Here is a 19,594-nt window from a genome sequence, read left to right on the forward strand (position 1 = left end):
TTCAGTAGCTATCTGGAAGACTGTTATTTACCTCTTTGGGTGTTAATCCAGGCACAAGCCTTGCCACAGTTTCCCAATTGATTGTCTGGTGGATTCCAATTAATGGGTAAAGGATCATGTCCAATACCATTTGGTTGTTATTGTTTAGGAAATTGTTGTTTTCTGAATATCCACGACTCATCTTTTGGAACTAGAAAAGGAGAAGACAAATTTATTTGCATCTGAAATCCAAATGCTTTCAAAACATTATAAATCAGTTATAATTCATCCTAAGAATTAACTGCTACTATAAAAGAGAAAAATAAAACTGAACTAAAAATCAACACGGAATATATAGCTCAAGTCTCTTCAAATATAATAGCACTTGAATATTATGGATTGGTAGATGCATGGATAGAAGGATGTGTGTGCTTAGTTGCTCAGTCGTGTCCAACTCCTTGCAACTCCATGGACTGCAGCCCACGAGGCTCCTCTGTCCATGGGATTCTCCAGTCAAGAACACTGCAGTGGGCTGCTCTACCCTCCTCCAGGGGATCGTCCCGACCCAGAGATCAAACCCACATCTCCTATGACTCTTGCACTGCAGGTTGATTCTTTATTCACTGAGCCATCAGGGAAGCCTAGAAGGATATATAGCTGGGTAAATATGTGATTTTAAAAAGATGATAAAATGTTAAGGATAGAAGATAAGTGATGGGTAAACAAGTGTTCACTATAAAATTCTTTTGATTTTGCTGTATGTTAAAAGCTTTTCATAACAGAACAGAGAAAAAGTTGAATACAATATATCTTCCTTAAAAAACCCCTTCAGTTCAGTTCAGTCGCTCAGTCGTGTCCGACTCTCTGTGACCCCATGAATCACAGCACGCCAGGCAAAAACCCCTTATGTGTGGCTGATTCATATTTTGATTAGCAATTCATGGATGGTGGAGCTAAACGGTGAAAAAAAAAGAGTTACATGATAATTTCATTGCAGTCCCAAGCCATACTTTCTTTCTCTGTGATTGGATGTCCATGCTAAAATGAAGGTTGAGTATACTTAATTTGATAGATGTAATCAAATGAAACTCAGAACCAAGTCAATCTGACATTTTAGGATAAGCATAATAGTTATTGTGCATGTGATTATGAATTATATATGGTGAAGAGATTATATTAACAAATGTAATTAGCATTGTTTTTATATGTTTGAAACATTTTTTGTAAAGTTCTCTTATTCCTTCTCTTCAGAAGCAATGTGGTGACTGGCCTGACAAGGTTTAACCCTTACACACACCCAAACATCTGACTCTCATATATAAAAAGCCACAGCACCTCCACACACATACACACTCACACTCACTCCTGCAGAGTGGTGGCTTCCCCTGCTTTTTCACTTGGTTCCCCACCCTGGTCCTACTATCACATATCCTCTGGTTCAATCCAGGAGACCTTGAATCAAGCGACTAAGGGTGTGTCCAGAATCTTCAGGCAACATGATGAGCAAGAAAAAAAGTCTCTAGAAGGCTTTCCAAAGGGATGTACCTCAATAAACATTTAGTGGGTACCAACTATAAGCCAGGCCAAACACTGGGAATACCATAATAAATACGGCATGGTTCCTGTCCTCAAGTTTACTAGTAGAGAGCTGAGGATACAGGTAAACAAACAGATGATTTTAATACCATCTGCTGAGAGCCAAAGCAGAAGGGAGCCATGCAAGGGCAGAGGCGGGACAAATAATAACTGTTGGTATTGTGGAGGAGGTATTAAAGAGAAAAAGAATCTATTTCCTTCAACCTTAATTTTAAGAACTTCTTTATCAGGTGTTTACTAGGAGCCTGGAGCTGTGCTAAGGCTTTTATATAACTTATTTCAATTCTCACCACAACCCTGTAAGATAGTGTCTTTCCCCAATTTTACAAGATGAAGAAACACATTCAGAAAAGTAAAATAATTTGGACAAGGCCACAGAGTTAATAAGAGGCAGAACAAAGACCCAGGTAAAACTGACTCTCAGATCCATGCTCTTTCCATTATATTCGAGAAGTAGAATATAGGGTAGATAGCAAATGGGAATGATCGCTTAGGGTAGAGAGAGAGAGAGTCTAAACATTATGAAGTTAGTAATGATTCAATGAAGCAATTTCCAAAGCTTCTGTTTGTGAGCCAAGGGAGGGAAAAGGCAAGGGAGGGAAAAGGCTGTGGTACTGAACAAAAAGCTACTCCCTTCAAATTTAAAAAATTTTGAGAATTTATGTCAATTATACTTCAATAAAGCTGAAATCATTTAAAAAATTAACATTTAATGAGACTGTGTGGATCACTTAAATAAACTGTGGAGACAGCAAAAGAGACACAGTTGTATTGAACAGTCTTTGGGACTTTGTGGGAGAGGGTGAGGGTGGGATGATTTGAGAGAATGACATTGAAACATGTATGTTGTCATGTGTGAAGCGAATCAGCAGTTTAGGGTCAATGCATGTTACAGGATACTCGGGGATGGTGTGCGGGGATGACCCAGAGGGAGGATAAAGGGAGGAGGGAGGTGAGAGGGGGGTTCAGGAGGGGGAACTCATGTACACCTGGGGCTAATTCATGTCAATGTATGGCAAAACCAACCAATATAATATTGTAAAATAAAAAAAAATAAATTATAAAAAATAAATAAATAAATAAACTGTGGAAAATTCTGAAAGAGTTGGGAATAGCAGACCACCTGACTTGCCTCTTGAGAAACCTATATGCAGGTCAGGAAGCAACAGTTAGAACTGGACATGGAACAACAGACTGGTTCCAAATAGGAAAAGGAGTACGTCAAGGCTGTATATTGTCACCCTGCTTATTTAACTTATATGCAGAGTACATCATGAGGAACGCTGGGCTGGAAGAAGCACAAGCTGGGATCAAGATTGACGGGAGAAATATCAATAACCTCAGATATGCAGATGACATCACCCTTATGGCAGAAAGTGAAGAGGAACTCAAAGGCCTCTTGATGAAAGTGAAAGAGGAGAGTGAAAAGGTTGGTTTGAAGCTCAACATTCAGAAAACGAAGATCATGGCATCTGGTCCCATCACTTCATGGCAGATAGATGGGGATCAGTGGAAACAGTGTCAGACTTCATTTCTTTGGGCTCCAAAATTACTGTAGATGGTGACTGCAGCCATGAAATTAAAAGACGCTTACTCCTTGGAAGGAAAGTTATGACCAACCTAGATAGCATATTAAAAAGCAGAGACATTACTTTGCCAACAAAGGTCCGTCTAGTCAAGGCTATGGTTTTTCCAGTGGTCATGTATGGATGTGAGAGTTGGATTGTGAAGAAAGCTGAGCACTGAAGAATTGATGCTTTTGAACTGTGGTGCTGGAGAAGACTCTTGAGAGTCCCCTGGACTGCAAGGAGATCCAACCAGTCCATCCTAAAGAAGACCAGTCCTGGGTGTTCATTGGAAGAACTGATGCTGAAGCTGATACTCCAATACTTTGGCCACCTGATTTGAATAACTGATTCATTTGAAAAGACCCTGATGCTGGCAAAGATTGAAGGCAGGAGGAGAAGGGGACGACAGAGGATGAAACCATTGGATGGCATCACTGACTCAATGGACATGAGTTTGAGTAAACTCCAGGAGTTGGTGATGGACAGGGAGGCCTGGCATGCTGCAGTCCATGGGGTCACAAAGAGTTGGACATGCCTGAGTGACTGAACTAACTGAACTGAACATCATCTAAATGTGAAAAACAATTTTTTTCTGTTGATATTTTCCTTACACAACTGAATCACACCAAGCAAGGGAAAACTACCCAGTATTAATTCCAGCTAAACAGATATTCAAGAAAGCATCCCTAGAGTCAGAATTCTCTCAGAGTAGCTGCAACTGTGCATCCCCTTCTGGAAAAGAAGTACAGACTTATCAAAAACTGACAATAAGAAAAAGTTTGAAGCTCAAATTACACTATTACTAGATTTACTCCCATTCATGATAAAATATGAAAAACATGCTAATGTTTAGTATGAAACGTTATTTACCAAAAACAAAAATTATTTACTAAATAGTCTACACTTTTTAACACATCTCATGCCCTCTTCATTTCCACGACGGTAGTTTAAATGTACTAACAAGACCAAACAGAGGCCCAAGACTGGCACCTGTTTTTCCTATTTTGAAATAGAAAAAGATCTGGTAGACAGAGACTTTTCCCCTAGACTGAGAAGGATAGGTTCTAGAGCGGCCAGCAGGGCAGGTCAAAGGCCTCTGGCATAACAGGATGGGAGACAACACTGAGTCATTACCAGGGTAGAAGCCTTGTGCCAGGCTTTCTGACCGCGAGAACGGGCATCTGGCTTTCATAGTGAAGGAGAGAATAAAACCACAATTGAAACCTAGAAAGAACACATCAAAGCCCCGCAACCTTCGGCCCAGAGGCTCGCTGCACTGCAAGTCCTCTAAGGCAGCCCAGACCTTGGTGGTCTCCCGCGTCCCCTCGGGTGCAGAAACTCCGGGCGCTGAGCGGGTGAGGGGTGGACAAAGGCGTGGGGAAAGCAGTGGGCCGGGACAGGGGAAGATGCAGGGCAGGGACTAGGGGTGGGGCCAGGACGGCAGACGCTGTGCTCCCTCAGCTGGTTCAGTGGAGGGATGGGCTTTGGGGATCTGGAGAAGGCAGAGCCGGCGGGCCGCTCGATGCACGCCGCGGCGGTTCGGGGGCACTTTCCACTAGCGAGACGCCGGCCCTGCCCTAAAGCGGAGGAGGCCGCAGAGGGGGACGCTAGCCACCAACCGTAAAGCCTCTCGCCGCACTTTCCGCCCCCGACCAGCCCCCGAGCTCCCTCGGCTCGTCACTCACCTCTAGGCCGCAATGGCCCTCGTTTCGCCCCCGTCACCTGCAGAGCCCGGCCCCACCCGCGCCATGAATCGGCCACGACCAGACCCGCAAACCCAACCGGCGGGGTACCAGCGCCGCGGGGCGGGGAACGCGGAGATCGACGCCGCCTGGCCAATCGCAAGCCAGCGCCGCAGCGGCGCAGCCAATGAACGACGAGCTCCTTTCCTGCTGCAGGGAGCGGGTGCTGCGAAGAGCGGCTACAAGGTGTAGCCTTTGCCGGTTTCTTCCCCACCCCCCTGGAATTCTTTCTCAGGCCTGTCGCAGTGCAGCGTCCCCACCCTCCCAGCGTCCTGTCTCTTAGCAACCAGATGCCCTCCAGAGCCAGAACTTCACTCAGAATGATCGCCTCTGAGTCCAGAAGGAAGGGCGAAATGGGGGAGAAAGAACTCATAGAGAATGAAGTTGTTGGTGGCTTTGATATACCCGCTTAGACCAGGTAAAATAGGAAAATTGCATGATCTGAGGATGCAAGAAATATCTTGGGTGAAGCGTGGACTTCATCAGGAGGCGTCTCTTGAAAAATGTAAATAGCTTTGGGTTACTACTTGAGGTTTCCTACATTAATAGGTTCAGGAAGGACGTTACTTTGGTGACTACTACTAGGAACCTCAGTTCAGTTCAGTTCAGTTCAGTCGCTCAGTCGTGTCCGACTCTCCGCGACCCCATGAATCACAGCACGCCAGGCCTCCCTGTCCATCACCAACTCCCGGAGTACACTCAAACTCATGTCCACAGAGTCGGTGATGCCATCCAGCCATCTCATTCTCCGTCGTCCCCTTCTCCTCCCGCCCCCAACCTTTCCCAGCATCAGAGTCTTTTCCAGTGAGTCAACTCGTCTCATGAGGTGGCCAAAGTATTGGAGTTTCAGCTTTAGCATCAGTCCCTCCAATGAACATCCAGGATTGATCTCCTTTAGAATGGACTGGTTGGATCTCCTTGCAGTATAAGGGACTCTCAAGAGTCTTCTCCAACACCACAGTTCAAAAGCATCGATTCTTCGGCGATCAGCTTTCTTCACAGTCCAACTCTCACATCCATACATGACCACGGGAAAAACCATTGCCTTGACTAGACGGACCTTGGTCGGCAAAGTAATGTCTCTGCTTTTTAATATACTATCAAGGTTGGTCATAACTTTCCTTCCAAGGAGCAAGCGTCTTTTAATTTCATGGCTGCAATCAGCATCTGCAGTGATTTTGGAGCCCAAAAAAACAAAGTCTGACACTGTTTCCACTGTTTTTCCATCTATTTCCCATGAAGTGATGTGACCAGATGCCATGATCTTTGTTTTCTGAATGTTGAGCTTCAAGCCAACCTTTTCACTCTCCTCTTTCACTTTCATCAGGGGGACTTCCCTGATAGCTCAGTCGATAAAGAATCTGCCTGCAATGCAGGAGACCCTGGTTCGATTCCTGGGTTGGGAAGATCTGCTGGAGAAGGGAAAAAGCTACCCACTCCAGTAATCTGGCCTTGAGAACTAGTCCATGGGATCACAAAGAGTCGGACAGAACTAGGAACCTAGTCAGATGTATAAGGCCCAATCTTGTAGGGTAAATGCTACATGTCAGTATCTTTTCTCTTTGAAAATTTTATTTTAGTTAATTTACAATGTTGTTAGCTTCTGCTGTACAGCGAAACAATTGTTACATTTTTTTCCATATTATTTTCCATTATAGTTTATTACAAGATGTTGAATATAGTTTCCTATGCTATGCAATAGGACTTTGTTGTTTATCCATTCCATATACAATAGTTTGCATCTGCTAATCCCAAACACAATCTAGCTCTCCTCTGCCCATGGCAACCACAAATCTGTTCTCTGAGACTGTTTCATTGATAAGTTCATTTACAGTATTTTTTTTCAGATTCCACATATAAGTGATACCATATAGTGTTTGTCTTTCTCTCTTCGACTTACTTCATTTAGGTTGAGAATCTCTAGGTCCATCCATGTTGCTGCAAATGGCATTTTTCATTCTTTTTTACGGCTAGGTAGTATTCCATCAGGAGAAGGCAATGGCAAGCCACTCCAGTGTTCTTGCCTGGAGAATCCCAGGGAAGGGGGAGCCTGGTGGGCTTCCGTCTATGGGGTCACACAGAGTCGGACACGACTGAAGTGACTTAGCAGCAGCAGCAGCAGTATTCCATCACACAAACACACATCTTTATTCATTCATATGTTGATGGACAGGTTATTTCCATGTCTTGTCTATTGTAAATAGCACTGCTATGAACATAAAAGAAGCCATTTGGGCCTAAGCCACTTCATAATCCAAGCCTGGCTACAATGCTTGCCCTTAAACAGGTCTCAGTAATTAATGATCTTAAGGGAACAAAGGGAAAGCAGAAATAGAGAAAAGGCAGTCAAGCAATAGTGCAGTGGTAAAGCAATTTTAGTTCCTCCTCAAGGGGTATATATAATAAAATTATATCTTTGAGATCTGCAGGAATTAAGGCCCCCATTCAGGTGAAGGATGGAATGATGATGTTGACCCTCCTGACTTCAATCAAATAAGACTCGAACTCTGTTGACCTTTGCCCCAATTTTATGCTGAATTCTCTCTGCTCAAACCCCTTCATGAATATGCATATATCCTTAGCTTAAAATTTTCCTATTTGCTGTTCAGGGAAACATCGCTTTGATAAAGATCCCATGTTCTCCTTCTTGCAACCCAGTTTTCAAATAACACTTTCACACAAGCTGAAACTCAGTTATAAGGGAGATAAGCCAGCTTAAACTATGAAGACAAGAACCCACACAGGACTGACTGCAGAGCAGTCACAGAAAGAACCTGGGTTTTGAAGTTTACTTTGTGAAGCAAAGCTGCCTAACAGACCCTAGATTTCCTGCCTACCTCTGAACTGTTACATGAGGAAAATGTTTGTCTTGCTTTCGCTACTGTATTTTATTTTTTGGTGTGTGTCTATTTGTTACAGAAGCTTAGTGTATTCCCTAAAAGACACGGGATCTTTGTTGCACTACAATAACAAAGATCTAAGATACACAGGACACTGGTGGGAAGAACAAATTGCAGGCTGGTGACTTTTCCCAAAAGTATTTTCACCCACACTAACTTTAAAGACTGATTATCAAGCCCATGGCTCTGAGGGAAGTGGTTTAGAAAAGGTCAGAATGTGAGTTTGTTGTTATCTGCTATTCCTTGGTTTTAGCAAGTTTTGACCAAAAGAAATGAAGTCAGTTAAGAATTAACCAATTGCAAGCAGAGAAAGAAGAGAATAGAGCTCTACAACTGGACTCCATCCATAACCACTCCTGCTGCTGATCCACATACTATTGTCCTTCTCTGAGGGATCAACTTAGATACTTATTAATAAAGTCTGAAGTTTTTCCTCACTGCTCTCCAGTCTTTTCTAGAGCAATATACATTTAAAGAATGACAGAGTTAGAAAGGACGCTTGAGAGAACTTCTTCAATCTTTTCATTTTAAGATCAAACAGAGGAAGTTTAAGTGACTTATCCAAAGTCAAATAGCCACCTCATTAGGTTCAACAATCTTTGCCCAAGAAGAATCTTTGGCATTGTGCAGATGTTTCGTCCTGAGCCCTTTTATGTGGAATAGGCAGTCTCACTTAAGACTTTGATCCACTTCCTATCCTTCTCCAGTCTAAACCTTTTTTGTTCATAAGATAGCTATCCCTCTATTAGTTTTAGTACAGACTAAATTGATCTAGGAGCTTCCTAGGTAGCACAGTAGTAAAGAATCCACCTGCTGATGCAGAAGATTTAAGAGACACGGGTTTGATCCCTGGGTTGGGAAGATCCCCTGGAGTAGGGAATAGCAACCCACTCCAGTATTCTTACCTGGCAAATTCCATGGAGCCTGATGGGCTACAGTCCATGGGGTTCACAAAGAGTCTGATACGATTGAGCACATACACACAGGTTGCTTTAACAAAGAGACCCAAAATATAATCACTGAAACAGGCCTCTGAAATGGCTGCGGATGACTCATTCTTACTTGCACACCCTACAGAGGGAATGGGAGACAGGGTGAAGAATGCATGCCCAGTACTGTTAAAGGCAGGATCCGGAAGTCACATGCATCACTTCGACTTCTATCCCAGTGGCTACAATGTAACCACAAAGTAGGAGAATAGAAAAGGTAGAAACCATCTGATCAGCTACATGGCCAACTAAAAGGTGGGAGTTCTATTTTTGAATTACAAGAGAGTAAACACTGGTGGCCAATGACCAGTCTCTACCCAACAGCCTGGTTTCTAGGATTATATGATACTCAGACTTCTATTACTCACTTCACTAGAATCATTTTTTTAATCTTTGTTGTTGTGCTACCCAACTTGCAGGGATCTTAATTCCCTGACCAGGGATCAAACCTGTGCCCCCTGCAGTGGAAGCACTGAGTTCTCACCACTGGATCACTAGGGAATTCCCTGAAATATTTTTAACTACAGTGAAATATGAACTGAAAAGGGACTTCATTAGCACTGCAAAAAACATGGAAAAATGTTTATGGATAAAAGGCAATAAAAATGCAAATACCTTTCAGACTTCAGTTCAGTTCAGTTCAGTCGCTCAGTCGTGTCCGACTCTCCGCGACCCCATGAATCACAGCACGCCAGGCCTCCCTGTCCATCACCAACTCCCGGAGTTCACTCAAACTCATGTCCACAGAGTCGGTGATGCCATCCAGCCATCTCATTCTCTGTCGTCCCCTTCTCCTCCCGCCCCCAACCTTCAGCTACCATCAAATATTACTGGAGAACATAATTTAAAATTAAACAGGGACGTCCTAGAGGTCCAGTGGTTAAGAATCTGCCCTACAATGCAGGCAATGTGGGCTTGATCCTTTGTCGAGGAACTCGGAACCCACATGCTATAGGGCAACTAAGCCCAAATGCCACAACGAAGATCCCACATTCCACAACTAAGACCCAGTGCAGCCAAGTTATATTTTTTAAAAAAATAACTACTCTTAAAAAAAATTAAACATAACTCCCTTTATGACAAGGCAAAGGGTTGTATAAAACAACAATAAAAACAAAATTAATGTGGTAAAGTGAAAGTCATTCATAAAAGCACATTTCCTTCATCTGCTTTAAGGTCTGAAAGAAAAAGGGTGCGTTGGGGGCCATACTTACTTCCCCAAAATGTCCCATATCCCAGCAGAGAGCTTTTTAAAAAAAACTACCATGAAGTAGAGGTCCCTGTTCACAATAACCACTTAAATTGATATGCCAAATGCTCAGCCTGCAAGCCATCTGTGTACATATACATACATAGTCCACACATATGTGCTATGTGTGGGCAGCTCAGTGCTCAACACTGTAGAAATCTTGACTGCTTACTCCTGAACAGTAAATTTCCCACTTGTCCCTCAGTATCTGTGCTAGTAAAAGGTAGAGATAATTTCCCCCTCTTCTAATGGGTAAAGAGTCCACCTGCCAATGCAGGAGACCTGGGTCAGGAAGATCCCCTGGAGAAGGGAATGGCTACCCACTCCAGTATTCTTGCCTGGAGAATGTATTATTGGTGTTTAAAAATCAACCAAATTTAAACTGCACAAAATTTAAGTAATAAAAGGCATATAGTTTGAGGTTTCTATGTATTTAAATCTTTATTACTATTAGTAGTATAAAGAACAAAACATTGATGAACTATAAATATCTAGGGAATGCTGCTGCTGCTGCTGCTAAGTCGCTTCAATCGTGTCCGACTCTGTGCGACCCCATAGACGACAGCCAACCAGGCTCCCCTGTCCCTGGGATTCTCCAGGCAAGAACACTGGAATGGGTTGCCATTTCCTTCTCCAATGCATGAAAGTGAAAGTGAAGTCGCTCAGCCGTGTCCAACTCTTAGCGACCCCATGGACTGCAGCCTACCAGGCTTCTCTGTCCATGGGATTTTTCAGGCAAGAGTACTGGAGTGGGGTGCCATCGCCTTCTCCACTAGTAGTTATGAATTTAAGCCATTAATTTACCTTGAACTGATTTTGTTGTTCACTATTAACATTACTGTTAATTTCATAACAGTAATTTATTTCATTTATGTTCTTTTTCATAACATAATTTCATTTATGCTCTTTTCAGAGTGAAACTTTTTGCCATTAGTGAGAGTATTAGGAACAGGCAATTACTATTACAATTTATCCACTCATTCTTTCAATATAATTGAGTGCCTCAATTTGCCAGGTACTGTTTTCAAGTATGGGGATGCAGGAGGATACATAATATGTGCTGCAAAGGAGAAAAAAAAAAAAAAGCAGGAGGATAAGGGAATGCAGAGGGAGACAGAAAGCGTTGCAGGTTAAAATAGGTGACACGGATGGGCTCACTGAGAAGATGACTTTTGGGCAATAACCAGAACGGTGCAGAGGGTCATGAGGATATCCAAGAGAAAAGTGCTCCAGACACAAGAAAAACAACGTTCAAAGCTCATATGGGAAGCATGCCTGAAGTACAAGTGTGGCCAATGTGACTCTTGAGAGGGAAGCAAAAGGCAAAGACTAGAGGGTCAGATAGCCTAACACCGTGTGGACCAATATAAGGACTTTTGAGTTTTTACTGAGTCAAATATGAAGCCACTGAAGGGTTTTCAGCAGAAGACTGTAATGATTAAGATTTTCTAAAAAAGGATCACCCTGTTCCACTCTTGACAACAGACTATAGGCCTGGTGAGGTAAAGACAGGAACAGAGTCAAAAGGCTATTACAATAATCAAGGCAAGCAATGATGCGGCTTAGACCAGACAGTAGGCAGTGGAGAATGAGAAAATAGAAAGAGAAATTAAGGAAACTATTCCATTCACTGTTGCAATGAAAACAATTAAATACTTAGGAATATATCTACCTAAGGAAACAAAAGACTTGTACATAGAAAACTATAAAACACTAGTGAAAGTAATCAAAGAGGACACGAATAGATGGAGAAATATACCGTGTTCGTGGATTGGAAGAATAAATACTGTAAAAATGAGTATACTACCCAAAGTAATTTATACATTCAATGCAATCCCTATCAAGCTACCAACAATACTTTTCACAGAACTAGAACAAATAATCTCACAATTTGTATGGAAATACAAAAAACCTCGAATAGCCAAAGCAATCTTGAGGAAGAAGAATGGAACTGGGGGAATTAACCTGCAGGACTTCAGGCTCTACTACAAAGCCACAGTCATCAAGACAGTATGGTACTGGCATAAAGACAGAAATATAGATCAATGGAACACAATAGAAAGCCCAGAGATAAACCCACGCTCCTATGGACACCTTATCTTCGACAAAGGAGGCAAGAATATAAAATGGAGAAAAGACAGTCTCTTTAACAAGTGGTGCTGGGAAAACTGGTCAGCCACTTGTAAAAGAATGAAACTAGAACACTTCCTAACACCATACACCAAAATAAACTCAAAATGGATTAAAGATCTAAATGTAAGACCAGAAACTATAAAACTCCTAGAGGAGAACGTAGGCAAAACACTCTCCGACATAAATCACAGCAGGATCCTCCAAGACCCACCTCCCAGAATATTGGAAATAAAAGCAAAAATAAACAAATGGGACCTAATTAAAATCAAAAGCTTCTGCACAGCAAAGGAAACTCTAAGCAAGGTGAGAAGACAGCCTTCAGAATGGGAGAAAATAATAGCAAATGAAGCAACTGATAAAGGATTAATCTCCGAATTATACAAGCAGCTCCTGCAGCTTAATTCCAGAAAACTAAGTGACCCAATCAAAAAATGGGCCAAAGAACTAAACAGACATTTCTCCAAAGAAGACATAAAGATGGCTAATAAACACATGAAAAAATGCTCAACATCCCTCATCATCAGAGAAATGCAAATCAAAACCACAATGAGATACCATTTCACACCAGTCAGAATGGCTGCTATCCAAAAGTCTACATGCAATAAGTGCTGGAGAGGGTGTGGAGAGAAGGGAACCCTCTTACACTGTTGGTGGGAATGCAAACTAGTACAGCCACTATGGAGAACAGTGTGGAGATTCCTCAGAAAACTGGAAATAGAACTGCCATATGATCCAGCGATCGCACTCCTGGGCATACATACCGAGGAAACCAGAATTGAAAGAGACACATGTACTCCAATGTTCATTGCAGCACTGTTTATAATAGCCAGGACATGGAAGCAACCTAGATGTCCATCTGCAGATGAATGGATAAGAAAGCTTTGGTACATATACACAATGGAGTATTTCTCAGCCATCAAAAAGAATGCATTTGAATCAGTTTTAATGAGGTGGATGAAATTGGAGCCAATTATACAGAGTGAAGTAAGCCAGAAAGAAGAACATCAATACTGTATATTAACGCATATATATGGAATTTAGAAAAATGGTAACCTGAACCCTGTATAAGAGACTGCAAAAGAGACATAGGCATTTAGAACAGTCTTTGGGACTCTGTGGGAGAGGGTGAAGGTGGAATGATTGGGGAGAATGGAATTGTAGCATGTATATTATCATAAGTGACCAGTCCAGGTTCGACGCATACATTTTCCTCTGTTCATTTCTTTGCATTTGTGCTTTTTTAATAAAATTCTTTTTTAGAAATAAAAAAAAAAAAAGGCTATTACAATAATCAAGGCAAGCAATGATGCGGCTTAGACCAGACAGTAGGCAGTGGAGAATGGAGTACCTGAATGCAAAATCTATTTTAAAGTTAATACGAATGGGATTTCCTGACAAATATGGGGTATGAATGAAAAAGAGAAACACAGGATTCCAAAATTTTTGGCCTAAACAAAAAGAAAGACGGAGTTGTCATTTACTGACACAGAATGGAGGAGAAATAGGTTTTGAAAGAAAAATCAGGATTTTTAAGCATGCTAAACCTAAGATGCCTAGAAGACACCAAGTAGAGATAGTGAAGTGGCAGGCAGATACATGATTTTGGAATTCAGATAAAAGAAGAGATACAAACTCTAGAATCAAGACATATGGTATCATAAGTCACCAGCCTGGCGTGCTGTGATTCATGGGGTCGCAAAGAGTCGGACACAACTGAGCAACTGAACTGAACTAAGACTGGTTAAGCTCATCAGGGAAGTGAGTAAGTCTGTAACAGTGGTCCAAGGTCTAGACCCTGAGGCTGTTCAATATATAGAGATAGGGGATATGAAGAGACATCAGCAATGAAGACTGAAAAAGAAGAGATTAATGATATTGCAGGGAAAGCAGAAGAGTATGGTGTCCTGGAAGCCAAGGGGAAAAACAAAAAAAGATTTTCAAGCAGGAGGAAGTAATCAACTGTGCCCCTGTAAGTCAGGTAGAACAAAGACACAGAACGGGTCACTGAAAAGCAGTGTAATGGTCACTAGTGACCTCAACAAGAGTTGCTTTGATGGGGGTGGTGGTGGTGGGAAAAACCTCTTAATGAATTGAGTTCAACACAGAACAGGGGGAGGTAGGTAGGGTGGAAAGCACTATGGTAAGTCTCTCAAGGGTATACAAAACATGATTAGAGAAAAACAAGAGATTAACTATTCACCTTATTTTCTTTTCCCTTCAAAATCTCCCCCAAAATGACAATAAAAGAGTAAGAGGTATTAAACCAAGTCAAAGCATAAAAGACAACAATGAGACTTTCAGAAGGAGTAAAAAAGCAAATGAATGTGAGGTAACTGACTTAGCAGAGGTGATGAAATTATACCTGAGACTGGGATTCTGACAGCTGTTTACACTGCAGAACTCTTGAAAGGCCCAGCACGAAAGCATTTGGCACCACAACTTGTAGCCAGGTACAGTACACAGAAACGAGGCAAATAAACAAGCAAGGCAAAGGCAATACCGGGAAAACCAGAAAGTTATATATGAAATGAACAACAGGGAAGAAAGAAACAATATTTACACGCCCACAATAATGCAAACAATTTCAGTGACTTGACTAAAAATTCGAGCACAAGGAGATTAAGCCAGTCCATCCTAAAGGAAACCAGTCCTGAATACTCACTGGAGGGACTGACACTGAAGCTGTCAGACTGTGGCCAGCTGACGCAAAGACCTGACTCACTGGGGAAGACCCTGATGCTGGGGAAGGCTGAAGACGGGAGGGGAAGGGGACAAGAGAATGCGATGGCTGGATGGCATCACCGACTTGACGGACATGAGTCTGAGCAAGCTCCAGGAGTTGGTGATGGACACGGAAGCCTAGTGTGCTACATTCCACAGGGTCGCAAAGAGTCAGACATGACTGAGCGACTGAACTGAATTGACTAAAAATTAAAATAATATTAGGAAGAGGGGTGAGAGGAAGAGTGGGATAGTAGTATAAGGCAGTCAAATCCTCCATGGAGGGTGGGAAGGAGAGGGGAATAGATAACCTCTAACGTTGCTAAGTCAAAATTGCAAGCTGAGCACATTACTTACAAGTAAGAAGGTAAAAACAACAACATGGAGTTAAACACAATTGATTCTGGGATCTGGACTTTGGAGTGAGGCAAGGGACGGCTCTTATTTCCTTATGTGTTTTTAAAACCAGGTGATTATACTAATTTGATAATTAAACACATAAATGAATGGATAAAATGTATACAGGAAATAAATAGCAACCTCAGACAAGTTATTTGTTCAATTAGCAAATATTCAAAATGAAAAATTAAGTGGGATAAATACCCTAAGTGATATCGACATGGGTGAAGACGAGGAGCAGAGAGACAACAGGTACCATGTCTGGGGGAAGGGGGGAGAATGACAGTGCGTCAATACCTCGGTGTTGCTGTAAGACTCCCATGGTGATAACTTTAAATACTGGCAGAGAAAGGTAAACATAAATATGTGTTAGAAATAACCACAATGACAATAAAAATAGAATGTATAGCTTCCAAACCTGCAGAAGAAAATCTGATTAAAAGCAAAAACAAAAACAGAAAGCATGCGAAGTACAAAACTTATAAGGTAGCAAAAATAAATAACTGACAAAACCATGAGAATATATCAACAATTGGAGATTTTTACATGTATTTCTCTTAGAAACAGCAAAGAGACCTCCCCCAAGCAAATATAAATTTAAAATATACATTCACTTTTAACACACTGTTCAATTCCCTACTCTCTGTTTTCACATAGCAATATTTCTCTATAACACTGGTGCCTCTTTCTCCTTCCCTCTCTCTTACCAGCAGCTTCTTAGGTGAGGACTGATTTAGCTGAATGGTGAGTTTGGAAGGAGATCCATACACATGCAGTTTTCCACTCTCTCATTGGAGCTGCCTACCTACCTAAAGTTGAAGAGCTTTCTGGTCTGTTTCCCTGACCATTTTGTAAGTTTGGTGTGTCACTCTGCCAGAGACTGGATAGAATGTTTAAATCAGGGAAATGTAACAAATCCTATGTCATGCCCCCTGAACTGGCTTTATCACAAAGTTCACTGACAAAAAGCCCTGCCTGTCTGCTCAAAGCCTTCAATCAACTGTTCAGCCTCTTATTCTTAAACATAAGCAGACAACCAAAGTTCAGCAGAAACCTGAGAGAAAATCTTTATTGTGATAGAGATAAAACATAAATACACACACAGTAATACAGGGGGGCAAAGTCTATGGAGCCAAATAGAAACCTGAAAACAAAGTAACTTACAATCATTACTATCCTCAGATGGATCCTACAAGCTTCTAGAGGGAAAAACGAACAAAAACAAAATAGGGCACATATGAAGGAACAGGAATCAGAACAGCTTCAAGCCTTCTCAGTGGTCACAATGGAAGCTGGAGACAACAGAGGAATCCCTTCAAATTTTTAACAGAAAACAACAGCCAGCTTGGAATTTTATATCATACTATTATTTAAACCGAGAGCAGAATTAAAGACAACTTTCAGACATTCAGGGACCCATACTTCATCTCCCATAGAGCCTTACTCAGGAAGCTGCTAAATGTGCTTTACGTCAAAGAGAGTAAACCAAGAAAAACTAAGAGTAGGGTATAGAAAAAGAAAGATCATCGGACTCTTCAGGAAAATAAAAACAAAGTCCAGGATAACTGTACCAGGCAAAGAGAGTGGCCAGTTCAGATTTGGGCAGAATGATTCAAGACTTCAACATAATGCTTTCTTACATGGTACCATATTTTTTAAAAAATCTGACAATGCCTGGGTGAGCCTAACCTACGTTACTAGCTGTACTTGGCTTGCTGATGGTCTAGCTCTTTCCTTCTGGTTCCTGGATTTTTTAAGAACACACAAATGTTCTGCTTTGACCTACTCCTGAGTGCTGAAGGATAGCCATCAGAAACTTAAAAGTGGGAAAGCCTAAGCAGCCCAATCCCCCTGATTGTGTTATAGGCAGGTATCTAGTTCTAGGTGCTGGCACATCTTTCAAAATATTGGGTTGGCCAGAAAGTTGGTTTGGGTTTTTCTGTACTATTGTATGGAAAAATCAAATGATCTTTCCCACAACCCAATACATAAATTATCTTCTTCTAGGACACCTCATCATATAGTGGCAATTCTGCCTTCTGAACATACAGTTACATTTCTGCATAATACCCCACTTTTAATAATCTTCTATACTCATTTATGGGTTTCTCTTGTAGCTCAGTCGGTAAAGAATCTCCTTGCAATGCAGGAGACCAGTTTTGATTCCTGGGTTGGGAAGATCCCCTGGAGAAGGAAATGGCAACCGACTCTAGTATTCTTGCCTGGAGAATCCCATGGACAGAGGAGCCTGGTAGGTTCCCAGGCCATGGAGTTGCAAGAGTCGGACACAACTTAGCAACTAAGCCACCATACTCATTTATATGTATATTTTTGATAAATCATTTCATTAAAAAATAACATCAAGTAGGAATGCAAGAATAGCTCAATATCAGACAAACAATGTTATTCTCTATATTACTATTACTAAAGGTGAAAAATTAAAAAAAAAAAACACCACCTGAACAAAGGCATATATAAATTATCAATAAACAGGAACTTCTTTTGAAAAAGACTAACAAGCATAAAGCTCACAGCAAACATAGCACTTAATAGAGCAAGTTTAGAATCTGAAGTAGAAATTTGATAAAAATGCCTGCAACCACAGCTCTGTCAAATATAGACTGGCAACCTGGCCAAAACAGTCAAAATGAAAGAAAGGTATAAGGCCTTTCAGGAAGAAATAAAATTCATTATTTACATTTCACAGACAACCAAAGAGAATCAATAACTTTAGAACTAAAAAGCATTCATCAAAGCTACAAATACAAGATCAATATACCCTGATTTGACCTTATAAAAATGTTAATTCTAAAGTAATCTGCAAGTTCAATCCAATTTCAATAAAAATTTCAGCAGCTTGTTTTTGGGAACTTGACTAAAAGGATACTAAAAAAATAAAAATCAACAAAAGTTAATTCTATCAAAGTAGAAAAAAAAGATTCAGCTATTTGGACATATTACAAAGTTATATTAAGACAATGTTATACTGGGAAAGGAACTGACATCAATAAACAGAACAGAGAGCCGCAAGTTTCATGTTTATGACAAACTGGTATGTAGTGAAATGGGTGAAAAAGGGATTTAACAGATGGTGTTAGAAAAAACTTGCAATTCTATTCTGCATACGCACCAGATATTCATACTCACAAGACTCAAGTGGATATAATTTGGTAATAAGGTCACGTCGCTTGCCAGAAAGGGCACAGTACAGTAAGCCTGGCATCCACCTTTGGCAAGCCTCATATGCCACAGGAACCACTATGGTGTAAAAATCCCTGAGGGTGGGTTCCTCGTCTCTCCGAGGAGAACAAGTTTGGTTACCAGTTGTATCTTACTCAAGAGAAATGTCAAAGCCTGTGCTTTTTACAACCAAATATATGCTGCTGGATAAACAGTTGGCATTCCTTATTTATCTTAACCCACAATTTCAAGGAAATAGTGCTAATAAATAATAAAGTAAATCCAAGATAATCTTCCTCTAGAGAGAGAGAAGTGGTTTTATTAATAATCCTTTTAATGATTAGCTGGAGAATAAGTTGATTTCATATCTCATACTATATCCAATAGTTTCGGATCCCAGAGCCCGTGAGCCAGGCTGATACCCACTCCTGATATATATTATATTACATTCTTTGATTATATTCTTTGCAGCCGAAGATGGAGAAGCCCATAGCAAAAACAAGACCAGGAGCTGACCGTGGCTCAGATCATGAACTCCTTATTGCAACATTCAGTCTTAAATTGAAGTAAGTAGGGAAAACCACTACACCATTCACATATGACCTAAATCAAATCCCTTACCATTATACAATGGAAGTGACAAATAGATTCAAGGGATTAGATCTGATAGACAGAGTGCCTGAAGAACTATGGACGGAGGTTTGTCACACTGTACAGGAGACAGTGATCAAGACCACCCCCAAGTAAAAGAAATGCAAAAAGGCAAAATGGTTGTCTGAGGAGGCCTTACAAATAGCTGAGAAAAGAAGTGAAATACAAAGGAGAAAAGGAAAGGTATAACTATCTGAATGCAGAGTTCCAAAGAATAGCAAGGAGAGATAAGAAAGCCTTCCTCAGTGATCAATGCAAAGAAACAGAGGAAAACAACAGAATAGGAAAAGACATGACTGAGCGACTTCATTTTCACTTCTCACTTTCATGCACTGGAGAAGGAAATGGCAACTCATTCCAGTGTTCTTGTCTGGAGAATCCCAGGGGGGGCGGAGCCTGATGGGTTGCCGTCTATGGGGTCGCAAAGAGTCGGACCTGACTGAAGCAACTTAGCAGCAGCAGCAGCAGCAGCAGAGATCTCTTCAAG

The 19,594-nt window shown here is 41.2% G+C and overlaps 1 protein-coding gene across 4 annotated transcripts in view; it reads right to left on the reverse strand.

Annotated features, from left to right (window-relative positions):
* Nucleotides 1–11,975, reverse strand: part of SANBR (SANT and BTB domain regulator of CSR) — a 59,412-nt gene extending 47,437 nt beyond the window's left edge. For 2 of the 4 annotated variants that reach the window (XR_008682529.2, XM_088841410.1), the window contains exons 1-2: nucleotides 6,786–11,975; nucleotides 32–190 (exon numbers count right to left, since the gene is read on the reverse strand). Coding sequence is in view for 3 of the 4 variants with exons in the window: in XM_088841410.1 (XP_088697536.1) it covers nucleotides 32–190; nucleotides 6,786–6,836 (210 nt within the window). In the remaining variant the exon portion in view is untranslated. Of the gene's footprint in view, nucleotides 1–31; nucleotides 191–4,828; nucleotides 5,092–6,785 lie in introns of those variants that run through there. The other 2 variants (XM_055400812.2, XM_055400815.2) reach the window with 2 other exon arrangements.
* Between the last annotated feature and the right edge of the window lie 7,619 nt (nucleotides 11,976–19,594).

The sequence above is a fragment of the Moschus berezovskii genome, chromosome 11, assembly GCF_049115385.1.
Source record: "Moschus berezovskii isolate FMDL1 chromosome 11, NW_MosBer_1.0, whole genome shotgun sequence".
In the NCBI taxonomy this organism is placed as follows: domain Eukaryota; kingdom Metazoa; phylum Chordata; class Mammalia; order Artiodactyla; family Moschidae; genus Moschus; species Moschus berezovskii.